At 44.5% G+C, this 15731-nt stretch overlaps 1 protein-coding gene across 1 annotated transcript in view; it reads left to right on the forward strand.

Annotated features, from left to right (window-relative positions):
- TNFRSF19 (TNF receptor superfamily member 19) overlaps positions 1-15731 on the forward strand; it is a 141971-nt gene that overhangs the window by 91170 nt on the left and 35070 nt on the right. The window contains exon 5 of the mRNA XM_063951676.1: positions 8067-8152. Coding sequence (XP_063807746.1) covers positions 8067-8152 — 86 coding nt within the window. The remainder of the gene's footprint in view (positions 1-8066; positions 8153-15731) is intronic.

The raw sequence follows: 15731 nt of genomic DNA on the forward strand, positions 1-15731 counted from the left end.
CCCCAAACCCTCCCTGACTGGCGATCAATTTGCAAATGAATCCTCTCTGCAACCGACATTGCAAGACCATCTCAGCACACGCACATTGCAACCTTTACACATGTGCATTGGTAGTGCTGGATTACCAGATAGGCAGAGTAGGCACCTGCCTATGGGCCCCAGTGCCTATTCAATCCTGAAAGAAAATTGCAATCACGCTTTCTTAAATTGCTTCCAAAAGATAGAAAAATTAAACAAAAACTTTACATTAAAGACTTTATAGAGAAAATTCTGTATTAATGTAATGTACCCATCAACAACTTAAGCTGCTTTCACATCGCAAAACCTGCTTTTGAAACGGTTCTTTAAACGGTTCTTAAAACGGGTCTGAGCAGTTAAACCCCCTTCACATCGCATGTTGTAACCAGTATTTCTCTAACGTCCTAGTGGATGCTGGGGACTCCGTCAGGACCATGGGGAATAGCGGCTCCGCAGGAGACAGGGCACAAAAGCAAGCTTTTAGGATCACATGGTGTGTACTGGCTCCTCCCCCTATGACCCTCCTCCAAGCCTCAGTTAGGTTTTTGTGCCCGGCCGAGAAGGGTGCAATCTAGGTGGCTCTCTTAAAGAGTTGCTTAGAAAAAGTTTTTAGGTTCTTTATTTTCAGTGAGTCCTGCTGGCAACAGGCTCACTGCATCGAGGGACTTAGGGGAGAGATTTTCAACTCACCTGCGTGCAGGATGGATTGGATTCTTAGGCTACTGGACATAGCTCCAGAGGGAGTCGGAACACAGGGCTCGCCCTGGGGTTCGTCCCGGAGCCGCGCCGCCGACCCCCCTTGCAGATGCTGAAGATGAAGAGGTCCGGAACCAGGCGGCAGAAGACTCTCAGTCTTCATCAGGTAGCGCACAGCACTGCAGCTGTGCGCCATTGTTGTCAGCACACTTCACACAGCGGTCACGGAGGGTGCAGGGCGCTGGGGGGGGGCGCCCTGGGCAGCAATGTATAATACCTGTATGGCGAAAAATACATCACATATAGCCCTTGAGGCTATATGGATGTATTTAACCCCTACCAGATATCTAAAACTCCGGAGAAGAAGCCCGCCGAAAAGGGGGCGGGGCCTATTCTCCTCAGCACACAGCGCCATTTTCCCTCACAGAAAGGCTGGTGGGAAGGCTCCCATGATCTCCCCTGCACTGCACTACAGAAACAGGGTTAAAACAGAGAGGGGGGGCACTGATTTGGCGATATGTATATATATTAAAATGCTATAAAAGGAACACTTATATAAAGGTTGTCCCTGGATAATTATAGCGTTTTGGTGTGTGCTGGCAAACTCTCCCTCTGTCTCCCCAAAGGGCTAGTGGGTCCTGTCCTCTATCAGAGCATTCCCTATGTGTGTGCTGTATGTCGGTACGTGTGTGTCGACATGTATGAGGAAAATATTGGTGAGGAGGCGGAGCAAATTGCCTGTAATGGTGATGTCACTCTCTAGGGAGTCGACACCGGAATGGATGGCTTATTTATGGAAATTACGTGACAATGTCAACACGCTGCAAGCCGGTTGACGACATGAGAGGGCCGGCGAACAAATTAGTATCTGTCCAGGCGCCTCAAACACCGTCAGGGGCTGTAAAATGCCCATTTACCTCAGTCGGTCGACACAGACCCAGACACGGACACTGATTTCAGTGTCGACGGTGAAGAAACAAACGTATTTTCTTTTAGGGCCACACGTTAAGGGCAATGAAGGAGGTGTTACATATTTCTGATACTCCAAGTACCACAAAAAAGGGTATTATGTGTGAGGTGAAAAAACTACCTGTAGTTTTTCCTGAATCAGATAAATTAAATGAAGTGTGTGATGATGCGTGGGTTTCCCCCGATAGAAAATTATTGGCGGTATACCCTTTCCCGCCAGAAGTTAAGGCGCGGTGGGAAACACCCCTCAGGGTGGATAAGGCGCTCACACGCTTATCAGAACAAGTGGCAGTCCATCTACGGATAGGGCCGTACTTAAGGAGCCAGCTGATAGGAGGCTGAAAAATATCCTAAAAAGTATACACACACATGCTGGTGTTATACTGCGACCAGCGATCGCCTCAGCCTGGATGTGCAGAGCTGAGGTGGCTTGGTCGGATTCCCTGACTAAAAATATTGATACCTTTGACAGGGACAGTATTTTATTGACTATAGAGCATTTAAAGGATGCATTTCTATATATGCGAGATGCGCAGAGGGATATTTGCACTCTGGCATCAAGAGTAAATGCGATGTCCATATCTGCAAGAAGATGTTTATGGACACGACAGTGGTCAGGTGATGCAGATTCCAAACGGCACAAAGATGTATTGCCGTATAAAGGGGAGGAGTTATTTGGGGTCGGTCCATGGGACCTGGTGGCCAGGGCAACTGCTGGAAAATCCACCGTTTTTTACCCTAAGTCACATATCTGCAGAAAAAGACACCGTCTTTTCAGCCTCAGTCCTTTCGTCCCTATAAGAGTCATATCTGCCCAGGGATAGAAGAAAGGGAAGAAGACTGCAGCAGGCAGCCCATTCCCAGGAACAGAAGCCCTCCACCGCTTCTACCAAGTTCTCAGCATGACGCTGGGACCGTACAGGACCCCTGGATCCTGCAAGTAGTATCCAAGGGGTACAGATTGGAATGTCGAGAGGTTTCCCCCCTCGCAGGTTCCTGTAGTCTGCTGTACCAATGTCTCCCTCCGACAGGGAGGCAGTATTGAAAACAATTCACAAGCTGTATTCCCAGCAGGTGATAATAAAATTACCCCTCCGACAACAAGGAAAGGGGTATTACTCCACACTATATGGTGGTACTGAAGGCTAGGTGAGACCTATTCTAAATCTGAAAAATTTGAACACTTGCAAGGGTTCAAATCCAGATGGAGTCACTCAGAGCAGTGATAGCAAAGAACAAGGGGACTATATGGTGTCCCGGGACATCAGGGATGCTTACCTCCATGTCCCAAAATTTGCCTTTTCTCACCAAGGGTACCTCAGGTTCGTGGTACAGAACTGTCACTATCAGTTTCAAGACGATGCCGTTGGATTGTCCAAGGCACCCCGGGTCCTTACCAAGGTAATGACCGAAAGGAGGATTCGTCTTCAAAGAAAATGGACGACCTCCTGATAAGAACAAGGTCCAGAGAACAGTTGGAGGTCGGAGTAGCACTATCTCAAGGAGTTCTACGACAGCACGGGTGGATTCTAAATATTCCAAAACCGCAGTTGTTCCGACGACACGTCTGCTGGTCCTAGGGATGATTCTGGACACAGTCCAGGAAAAGGTGTTTCTCCCAGAGGAGAAAGCCAGGGAGTTATCCGAGCTAATCGGGATCCTCCTAAAACCAGGAAAAGTGTCAGTGCATCATTGCACAAGAGTCCTGGTAAAAATGGTGGATTATTACGAAGCGCTTCCATTCGGCAGATTTCACGCAAGAACTCTTCAGTGGGATCTGCTGGACAAATGGTCCGGATCGCATCTTCAGATGCATCAGCGGATAACCCTATATCCAAGGACAAGGGTGTCTCTCCTGTGGTGATTACAGAGTGCTCATCTTCTAGAGGGCCGCAGATTCGGCATTCAGGATTGGATGCTGGTGACCACGGAGGCCAGCCTGAGAGGCTGGGGAGCAGTCACACAAGGAGTGTGATCAAGTCTGGAGAATTCTCTCCACATAAATATACTGGAGCTAAGAGCAAATTTATAATGCTCTAAGCTTAGCAAGACCTCTGCTTCAAGGTCAGCCGGTATTGATCCAGTGGGATAACATCACGGCAGTCGCCCACGTAAACAGAAAGGGCGGCACAAGAAGCAGGAGGGCAGTGGCAAAACTGCAAGGATTTTTCGCTAGGCGGAAAATCATGTGATAGCACTGTCAGCAGTGTTCATTCCGGGAGTGGACGACTGGGAAGCAGACTTCCTCAGCAGGCACGACCTCCACCCGGGAGAGTGGGAACTTCATCGGGAAGTTTTCCGCATGATTGTGAACCGTTGGGTAAGACCAAAGGTGGACATGATGGCGTCCCGCCCGAACAAAAAATGGGACAGGTATTGCGCCAGGTCACGAGACCTTCAGGCGATAGCTGTGGACGTCCTAGTAACACCGTGGGTGTAACAGTCGGTGTATGTGTTCCCTCCTCTGCTTCTCATAACCAAGGTATTGAGAATTATAAGACATAGAGGAGTAAGAACTATACTCGTGGCTCTGGATTGGCCAAGAGGGACTTGGTAACCGGAACTTCAAGAGATGCTCACAGAGGACTAATGGCCTCGGGAGCTAAGAAGGGATTTGCTTTCAGCAAGTACCATGTCTGTTCCAAGAGGAACCGTGGCATCGGCCTTTAAGAAAGGACCTGCTCCAGCAGGGACCTTGTCTGTTCCAAGACTTACCGCGACTGCGTTTGACGGCATGGCGGTTTGAACGCCGGATCCTAAGGGAAAAGGCATTCCGGAAGAGGTCATACCTACCCTGGTCAAAGCCAGGAAGGAGGTGACCGCACAACGTTATCACCACATGTGGTAAAAATATGTTGCGTGGGTGAGGCCAGGAAGGCCCCACGAAAAAATTTCAACTAGGTCGATTTCTGCACTTCCTGAAAACAGGAGTGTCTATGAGCCTCAAATTGGGGTCCATTAAGGTTCAAGTTTCGGCCCTATAGATTTTCTTCCAGAAAGAATTGGCTTCAGTTCCTGAAGTCCAGACGTTTGTCAAGGGAGTATTGCATATACAGCCCTTGTGTGCCTCCAGTGGCACCGTGGGATCTCAACGTAGTGTTGGGATTCCTCAAATCATATTGGTTTGAACCACTCAAATCTGTGGATTTGAAATATCTCACATGGAAAGTGACCATGCTGTTGGCCCTGGCCTCGGCCAGGCGATTGTCAAAATTGGCGGCTTTGTCTTACAAAAGCCCATATTTGATTTTCCATTCGGACAGGGCAGAACTGCGGACTCGTCCCCAGTTTCTTCCTAAGGTGGTGTCAGCGTTTCACCTGAAACAACCTATTGTGGTGCCTGCGGCTACTAGGGACTTGGAGGACTCCAAGTTGCTAGACGTTGTCAGGGCCCTGAAAATATATATATATATATATATATATATATAATTCCAGGACGGCTGGAGTCAGAAAGTCTGACTTGCTGTTTATATTGTAGGCACCCAAAAAGCTGGGTGCTCCTGCTTCTAAGCAGACTATTGCTCGTTGGATTTGTAGTACAATTCAGCTTGCACATTCTGTGGCAGGCCTGCCACAGCCAAAATCTGTAAATGCCCATTCCACAAGGAAGGTGGGCTCATCTTGGGCGGCTGCCCGAGGGGTCTCGGCTTTACAACTTTGCCGAGCAGCTACTTGGTCAGGGGCAAACACGTTTGCAAAATTCTACAAATTTGATACCCTGGCTGAGGAGGACCTGGAGTTCTCTCATTCGGTGCTGCAGAGTCATCCGCACTCTCCCGCCCGTTTGGGAGCTTTGGTATAATCCCCATGGTCCTGACGGAGTCCCCAGCATCCACTAGGACGTTAGAGAAAATAAGATTTTACTTACCGATAAATCTATTTCTCATAGTCCGTAGTGGATGCTGGGCGCCCATCCCAAGTGCGGATTGTCTGCATTACTTGTACATAGTTATTGTTACAAAAAATCGGGTTATTATTGTTGTGAGCCATCTTTTTTAGAGGCTACTTCATTGTTATCATACTGTTAACTGGGTTCAAATCACAAGTTGTACGGTGTGATTGGTGTGGCTGGTATGAGTCTTACCCGGGATTCAAGATCCTTCCTTATTGTGTACGCTCGTCCGGGCACAGTACCTAACTGAGGCTTGGAGGAGGGTCATAGGGGGAGGAGCCAGTACACACCATGTGATCCTAAAAGCTTGCTTTTGTGCCCTGTCTCCTGCGGAGCCGCTATTCCCCATGGTCCTGACGGAGTCCCCAGCATCCACTACGGACTATGAGAAATAGATTTATCGGTAAGTAAAATCTTATTATTACCATTTCATTACCGTTTTGGTACCTTTCACACTGAACCCGTTTCACCCATAGAAAACAGTGGTTGTCATTGTAAATGGACTTTTCTGGCCCACACATTATTAATAATTATTAATTAATTATTAATAATTTGGATAGTCGTACGATGGAACCCAGCAGCTTGAAGCATTTTAACCATGTTTTTATATATGAGTGCATCCTTGACTGTCCCAGTTATTTGTCTGCAGATTTCCTCATCCTCTCTGATTCTTAGCAGCTCCCTCACCTCTTCATCACTCCAAGTTGCCATTGTATAATATATTTTGTGTAATAAAACGCTTCTAAACCCACTCTCATGTGTCTCATGTGTTTTTCCTCCAGCTTCCTGCTTCTGCCTGGTGACATCATGCATGGAGACAGCCTATCACCTTCTGTGGCTTGGAAATACCGTTTCTGAGCCTTTCACACTGCACAATGAAACGGGTCTGAACCGGGTAGGACCCTGCTTTTTAACCGTTTCAAAATACCAGTATTTTGAAAACGGTAAATTCAGGGTGGCCCTTTCACACCGCAGCTAGAACCGTTTAGAAAGGCTGAAAAATCGGCAATTTACCGGGTTAAAGCTGCGGTGTGAAAGGGGTTTTAAAGTACATAAACCATATTCACTTTACAGTTTCCAGATCGTACACTGTTTGTTGATAAAATGAAAAATCTATTCGGAGATCATTTGCGAGGGGGGCCCTGAGATTTCCCCTGCCTAGGGCAGTGATTTCCAACCTTTTTCAACTTGCAGCACACCCAACAAGACTTTCAAATTGGCAAATCACACTACCAGTACCTCACAGGGAAAATGAAACACACACACATTGGCCTTCACAGTAATCCCATACACACTGTTCCCCCACAGCAATTACAAAAATAAACATACACTAACCCCAAACCATGACTTTCTTTTTCTTCTCCCTCCATAAGCGGAGGACGGTGGGAGGTTACATAGCCGCGAGCGGCAAGGAGCTGTGAGGAGCTGCGCTTGGCTGGCAGTAAGGCTGGTGCGTGCTGCTGGCAGGAAGGTGGGAAGGCGACGCGGCGTGTGTGACCTATGAGTCGCGCTGCATCTCCACTGGTCACAGGCTGGGCCGTGGAAGAGTACCAGTGTTGCCCAAGCCCCAGACTCTGATGCTGGGCAGCACATCAGATAACAGCTGGCGGCACATTAGTGTGCCGTTGCACAGCGGATTGGAATAAGGGCCTCCACAGACTTTCATTCGGCACTGTGCAGTGGCAAATGGTCGCTCGACTATGTACAACATGAACATTGCGTCCATCTCTGAAGTAGGGTGGTCTTCAGTATGCCGAATGTCGGGATCCCGGCGCACAGTATACCGGCGCTGGAATCCCGACACCCGGCATATCGACATATATTCTCCCTCGTGGGGGTCCACGACCACCCTGGAGGGAGAATAAAATAGCGTGGTGCGCCACAGTGCCCACAGCGTGGCGAGCGCTGCGAGCCCGCAAGGGGCTCATTTGCGCTCGCCACACTGTCGTTATAACGGCGGTCGGGCTCCCGGCGCCAGTATGCTGGTCGCCGGGAGCCCGGCCGCCGGCATACCATACTACACCCCTGAATCAGGCTCTATGTAGCCTTTTTTTGTACCCTGAGCCTTTAGTGAGGGCCTGGGTTCCTAGTGAATATATTCCTTTTATTTCATATAATCTGTGTCCCCGCTGTCTGTAAGTGACTGCTTCGCTTTACATGGGCATAGTGATCTTTTACTCTTATGTAAGGTTCAAAAGTTATTATATTGTAAGATGAGCAGGATTCTTTGTCCTCATCGTTAACTAAATACGCGCTACAGAATAACCTTAGGATCATATGATTGGATATTTAAAAAATAAATAAATAATAGAATAAAATGTAGGATGGGGTAAGAGAGTGGGGGAAACTGTATCCTACAGGGAGGTTCCAGGAAACATTAGCAGTCTTGTGTCATTTTTGTATGTTTATACTGGAAGAAGATTGATGCAATATATATTACACAGCACAAATGAGATCCACTTGTTATAAATATAAACCCTTTGTGTTACAGCTTCTATAGAAAGACCAAACTGGGTGGATTCCAGGACATGGAGTGCGTCCCCTGTGGGGATCCCCCGCCCACATACGAGCCTCACTGTGAGTATACCCGTATTCTGCATTTACAATTTCACACTTTGCAATCATGTATTGTTGGAGATCCTGTTTTGTTCTTTTAAATGAGTTGTTGATAAATTTAGAGATAATAAACCGGTGAACCTAGTTTTGTGGCGCTGTGAAAAAAAACAGTATTCATTTTGCAGAGTAAGATTATGCCGATCAGATAAAGGGGTGGGTGGAAGTATTTTTAGGAGCGTTCTTTGTTTTACACAAGGGCACATTTTCACTACAATTTATATCTGTCCAGAGCCGACCTTTGCCCTTTAGCACAGTGCCTTTCTTAAGATTTCGCCACCTCCGAAGACTATAGAGCTGGCGTTTAGAGCACTAGACAGATCACATAGGCGGACAAACAATTTGCAGTCCCCTTCATAAGTGAGGAACACTTTGGGGTAGGTGAGAACTCAACATCAATGAAGCTGTTGGTGGTAAATGTCTCCTGAATAGAGAGTGGCCTATGACCTCTTCCATACAGAAAGACATTGACATTAACACTCGACTGCTTTGTCCTTTTCCGTTGGAAGCTGTATGTACTTATAGACTCCGGTATGTGCGTTGGCAGACTCACAATGGTTGATCGTGTTGATTTTTATGCCGTTTTGTTGAAATAAATATATATATTATTATTTTTTTGACGACTTTGTCTCTTGAAACCTTGGACTTGGTTCTCCCGTTCAATCTCTTGATCCATTAATGAAAGCAAATAGTTTATTGAGAGCAATGCAATTTTGTTTTTTGGTTGACCTGTTCCTCTTTAAACCCCTATTCTTGAGCACCGCAGTGTATTAAACCTCTCATCCCATTTCGTGTTGACTCTACAGAGACTTTGTTGATCTAAGCAGTAGAGCGTTGTAAATTAGCTCTCTTCCCCCTAGCCGGCTGCTTAGATGTTGGTTGTGAAATATCCTTCAAGAAACATTGAGAGTGACTTCTCTCCCGCAGATGTGTTGTGTATATTACTGGACAGTGCACACAGATTATATTTCAACCTCAAACTTAAGCGGTCTATATGGGAGAGGCAAATATTTGTAAGCCCCATTGAAGTGCTTTGGTGGCAAATGAAAGTGTTAATGCCTGTGGGGGCCCCATAAATTAACAAAGTCTTTTGTAACACTGAGATACTTTGGCAAGTATTTTGTTTGCCTGTGAACACTTGTAAGGGGCATGAACTTCCTGTGCTAAAGGCTTATAGAGTGTAGGGAGTTTATTAAGACTTTGATCAGAAATTCTAACAACTAGTAGCAGTTGATTATTACCCAGCTGGCAATAAATCTCCCGTCTTCCTTTTATCCACTGCCTGGTTTTAAGATACATGAAGGCAGAAACTGGTTTAAACATTTACCCTCTTACAGGATGAGGGGTGTCGTGAGACCTCTGCCCAGAAACTGGAAACCTTTTCTTTATATAGTTGATAGGTAGTATGTTTTTGGATAAAGAGTTGTCTTGAAAAGTTCTAGCAAAATTGAGATTTTGTAACAAAAGTTTTGTTGTATAAATTAAATAATATCAAGTTGACATCTATAATGGTTTGCCAAATGTAATACACGGAACCAACACTGTTGTAGGTTTCCTATACACTACTATACAAAGGGCCTAATTCAGATCTGATCGCAGCAGCAAATTTGTATGGTTGGCTTTTAGCGTGTTCCTGTATTGACTTTGGGCATAATTCAGATCTGATTGCAGCAAATATGTTAGCTAATGGGCAAAACCATGTGCACAGCAGGGGAGGCAGATATAACATGTGCAGAGAGAGTTAGATTTAGGTGGGGTGTGTACAAACAGAAATCTAAATTGCAGTGTAAAAATAAGGCAGCCAGTATTTACCCTGCACAGAACAAAATAACCCACCCAAATCTAACTCTCTCTGCAAATGTTATATCTAACCCCTTCCACACTCCCCGGCAGTGCACATGGTTTCGCCCATTAGCTAACAAATTTGCTGCGATCAGATCTGAATTAAGCCCAAAGTCAATACAGTTCTAAAGAACACGCTAAAAGCCAACCATACTTACTCTTCATGATAAAGGTGCAGACACTGTTGTAATGTTTTAGGCATTGTAACAGTGTCTGTTATTAACGTTAAACATGATGATTTACAACTCTTAAAATAGCATTACAAGTGTCGGCATTGTATCATTGATATCCTGCTGACACATTGACTGTCGACAGCAGGTACATAGACAAAACGTAAGTATTGTGAGCTAACCTGTAAAGATTGGCCATGTGTGTGGCTGGAATCCATGGTGCACATATAGTGCATTGACAGCAGTGTAGTTGTGGTCATCACACAACTACACAACATGACTATTTGGCCGCGCTATGCTACTGTTTTAATTCTGTCTGTGGAGAGAAAACAGTATGGCAGGTTCCATTACCATAAACTGTATTTTCATTAAACTATGTCTAATAGAGTGTTTCTTTGTAATAAGTATTTTTTTGTGGGCATACCCTAGGGCTCTTTACCGAAACAAGCAGGTGTTCCATTATATTCCTTCCCAGGCCTCCATTATTTGACTAACTTGCGTACAATGAATGTTTACATACCCTACACACTCCTCCTCATCTTATCTTTATTGGCTCTTAGATAAGGATCAAGATTTTGTAACAAAAAATAAAAAAAAGTTGGTTGTTTAAATGAAACGAAATCAACTTGACTTCTATAAAGAATTAACTAATATAATTCCCAGTAAACATTACAACTACAACACTGTTGGTTTCACTGTTTAATAGATTATATCAACATGCCGACTATTGGGGTGTGGATCATTTAGATCTGCTCTAAAAAGGTCTACAGTCAATAGATGGACCGCTCATGGTCGACATGGAATAGGCAGACAGTAGAAAAGGTCAATGGGGTCAAAAAGTTGACATGGAATTGGTCGACACTATTTTATTGTATTTTTTGTTGGGTGTTATGTCCTTTTTCTGCCCCATTAGTGCATTGCTTCACTCGCCATGCTTCGGGCAAGGGGCCTCGCTCCGCTACTGCTGCGCTCTGCGCATGTTACTATTCCCAATCGTAGTCCATATGGATGGTAAAGCATGACAAAGTTGAATAACAAAACTCTTGTGTCGACCATTGTCATGTCAACCATTAGTGGTCGACCTATTGACTGTAGACCTTTTTCGTGTAGAGCTGTAGACTGGATACGGACTATTGACATACCGACCATGTCATAATAAATGTACACATAACAAACCCATATAAGCCGAATCGGTCTAACTGCAGAGTCCGATATAAAACTGGGTCACCGCCTCTTTCTTCCTGCTAATCTCTGAACACTAATCTTGTGAATATTCAGAGCCAGAGCCTGAAACTCCGGCCGAGGTAACTATGGCTATGTATCACTGGTTTGTTTCATCCAATACAGGTACTACACGGCGGTAACACACGGCACAGGTTATGCTGGCCTGCTGCTTTCTCTGCACTGGAAACGGTGGCTATAGGGTATTAACAATAATAAACGATGGCAGTATCCGCAACCTAGGGAGCCACAGTGATTCCAGTGCAGTATACAGAGAAAAACATTAACTTTATACAGGTGAAACTCAGAAAATTAGAATATCGCGCAAAAGTTCATTTATTTCAGTAACTCAACTTAAAAGGTGAAACTCATATATTATATAGACTCATTACATGCAAAGTGAGATATTTCAAGCCTTTATTTGTAAATAAAGCACAGTGGACCAACACCAGCAGATGACATGGATCCCAAAGTCAACACAGACTGTGGAAAGTTCACACTGGGTATGGAGGAAGAATGGAGAGGCACACAATCCAAGATGCTTGAAGTCCAGTGTGAAGTTTCCACAGTCTGTGTTGATTTGGGGAGCCATGTCATCTGCAGATGATGGTCCACTGTGCTTTATTAAGTCCAGAGTCAACGCAGCCGTCTACCAGGACATTTTAGAGCACTTCCTGCGTCCTCCAGCAGACCAGCTTTATGGAGATGCTGACTTAATTTTCCAGCCGGACTTGGCACCTGCCCACACTTCCAAAAGTACCAAAACCTGGTTCAGTGACCGTGGGATTACTGTGCTGGATTGGCCAGCAAACTAGCCTGACCTGGCTCCCATAGAGAATCTATGGGGCATTGCCAAGAGAAAGATGATAGACATGAGACCGAACAATGCAAAAGAGCTGAAGGCCGCTATTGAAGCATCCTGGTCTTCCATAACACCTCTGCAGTGCCACAGGCTGATAGAATCCATGCCACGCCGCATTGAGACAGTAATTCATGCAAAAGGGGCCCAAACCAAGTACTGAGCACATACGCATGATTACACTATTCAGAGGGCTGACATTTCTGTGTTTAAAATCCTTTTTTTATTGATTTTATGTAATATTCTAATTTTCTGAGATTTTGGATTTGGGGTTTTCGGAAGCTGTAAGCCACAATCATCACAATTATAACAAATAAAGGCTTGAAATACCTCACTTTGCATGTAATGAGTCTATATACTGTACTTAGTTTCACCTTTTTAAGTTGAATTACTGAAATAAATTAACTTTTACATGATATTCTAATTTTCTGAGTTTCACCTGTATATCTGTTAATATAACATTGCAAACAGACAGTGCTCTCTATATTGAAAATATGTAAAAATAATGGGTAGATGTATGAAGCCTGGAGAAGAGATAAAGAAGTGATAAGTGGAAGGTGATAACGCACCAGCCAATCATTACGGGTTTGAAATATGACAGTTAGGAGCTGATTGGTTGGTGCGTTATTACTTTCCACTTATCACTTCTTTAGCAATGCTTTATCACTTCTTCGGGCTTAATACATCTGCCCCAATGTTTGTATTTGTAATAGTTGTATATGTATAGCCTTCACTGCTAATGTTACGCTTTGGAAACCACAGATGAGCTATTTTACGGCAGAATCTGACACTTCATGTTACAATTATTCATCATCCTGAACACATAACCATTAGTTATTTAGTTAACATTCAAGTTCCTTAATCATTTGTGACAGCGAGAGCTGCTGAAAACACCATCCAGATGGGGGAATTGATGTGCGCTAAGGTTTTCACATATCTGAGCATGATCAAAGTGTTCCGTTAGAGGAATGTTATTCATTCAGGCCTTCCATTTCAGACTCCGATGCGTCTCTTATCCCTATATTTCATACAGAGACGTATTGCTCATGAAGCACAGGCTGGCTCTATTACCGCTACATTTTCCAGCCTGTCTGCTCACCCCAGTTCACAAGTAGTCTTTTACCCAGCACTTTAATGATTTATGAGATAGAATATTCATCTGAGCAGATCTTGTGGTCAGGAGTCTCAGTGGCTGCGGTTACATCCGTGTAATGTTGTCACCTCAACCAATATTTGTAAGGATGCAGCCTATCAGTTCTTAGGGGAACCGGAACTTCAGTGTGGTGAATTCATTGGCTGGATTCTGAAAATGGCTGCCTGACGCATGCTTCAAATGGAAAATATACCATGTGTTATAACTGTTACTTTTTTCAATATATCTAAATGTTTTGGATGAACATGGAAGTGTGCTTGTTTATTCAGAAGATCAACAAAGCACTTTTTGTTTAAATCATAAATACAAATTAAAAAAAGTTTTTTATTTTATTTCTGTATTTAAATAATTTTCTTTTATTTATAAGGTGTCACAAGGGTTTCGTAGTGCGATACATAGTGGGATGGCACCTCCAGGTTGTAAATAAGAGAGAAATAACATTGTTTTATGCCAACCTCAGAGACCACCTCTATCAGTGACGTGAGGTGAGGTGAGGCAGAGCCTTTCCTGTCATACTAACGTTTGTGCCAGAGTTTTGACTGTATAAAGTATATGAATAATACAAAGAATATGTTAGAAATATCTTTGTTGTATTATTAAAATCATTTTTATTGTCGAAACTCTGGAGTAAAAAGTGGGGTGTGGTATGCAAGGTCGACCACACTTAGGTTGACAGTGTCTAGATCGACCACTTAGGTCGACAGGGAACTCTAGGTTGACATGTACTAGGTCGACATGAGTGTTTTCACTTTTTTTGGTGTTGTTTTCTCCGTATAGTGACCGGGAACGCCAATTAGTGCACCGTGTCCCCTCGCATGGCTCACTTTGCACCGTTCCCAATTGTAATCCACGTGGAACGTAAAGTATGAAAAAGTAAAAAAAAAAAAAAGTGAAAACGCATATCGACCTTTTGTTATGTCGACCCAGGGTCCATGTCGACCTACTTACTGTCGACCTAGACATTGTCGACCTAAGAGTGGTCGACCTAGAGACCAGATACCAAAAAGTCTATGGCAGGTGAGGCAGTGCCTTCACTGACAATTTTCTCCGCACATCTCTGATCAAAACTCACCAAATTTCCAGGAGTTTATACCCCTGTACCTGTGTATAATGCCCATATATTGTGTGTAAATCTGGCTCTGGTGCTAGCCAGTGCCTCCTCAGCCAATTACCTCACCACACCTTCCTCTATGTATGTGTGTGTGTGTGTGTGTGTGTGTGTGTGTGTGTGTGTGTGTGTGTGTGTGTGTGTGTGTGTGTGTGTGTATACTGATGTTTCCATATAAGTGTCAGTGTTTCAATAAGCCTAGTGTGTATCAATAAGCCTACAATGTATCATAAGCCTAGTGCAGGAGATATTTCCTGCAAAAGGCTAATTAACACTGCAGACCACAGTCCCCATCATTCTTAATGGGGGCAAGCTCCCAAAACGTAGCTTTTCCATAGCTTGGCCCTATTGGCCAATCTTTATCTACAGATGGCGGCAGCGGCTTTGTGCCTGTGGAGTCATTGTTTGTGATTCATTGCCTCTTACAGTCTCCATTGGTATTAGCGCAATGACTAGCGTGCAAGCGCAGTGACATAAAAGGTGGTGACGCGATAGCGCCTGCTATCACTGTGCAGCCAGGATCTTCGCCAGGACAGTCTCTGCGCTGCAGTCCCAGCAAGAGAAATTGCATACATAGATCCTGTAACTAAGTGAAAGACCCTAAAGGCCTGAAAAAAATCTGCTGGTGTACCCACTATTCTTACATAGACCCCGAATACCATTCACTGGTTAGGGCGCTACACAGGCCATCCAAGCACAATAGAATCTGCATCTGTTTTTGCATATATTGTCACTCTTTGGTTATTAGAATGGCTGGAAGTTCTTGCAAAGTGTGGTGTGCCATTGCACGAGCGATTGCGCGTGTGCAATTTACTAATTTCATACAGGTTATCGGCTTGTGATGGTGTACGTAACCAACACCCCCCTCCCTTTGTATGAAAGCTCTGATTTTGCATCTGAAAACCACCAATAACGTTTCTGGACAGCCGTTGTAGTCTCCTGTCACCTTCCCATATCAGTAACCCCCCTCCCTGTAACTAGCATTCCTCTCGGCTTCCTGTCACATGCTGTGCTGTTTCTATTAGGCTGCTTAATATAAAGAAGAGAAAAAAAAATACAATCCCCACCAATAAGCCGGTCTCCACATTCCTCCACACAAGTTGCTGAGCAGTGGAAATAAATGTCTTTGTTCTCGACTAAACGTCACTCGGCCACTTGAGCAATTGTGCAGCGGACACATCAAAGGTGCC

This window comes from Pseudophryne corroboree, chromosome 2 (genome assembly GCF_028390025.1).
Source record: "Pseudophryne corroboree isolate aPseCor3 chromosome 2, aPseCor3.hap2, whole genome shotgun sequence".
Lineage (NCBI taxonomy): Eukaryota > Metazoa > Chordata > Amphibia > Anura > Myobatrachidae > Pseudophryne > Pseudophryne corroboree.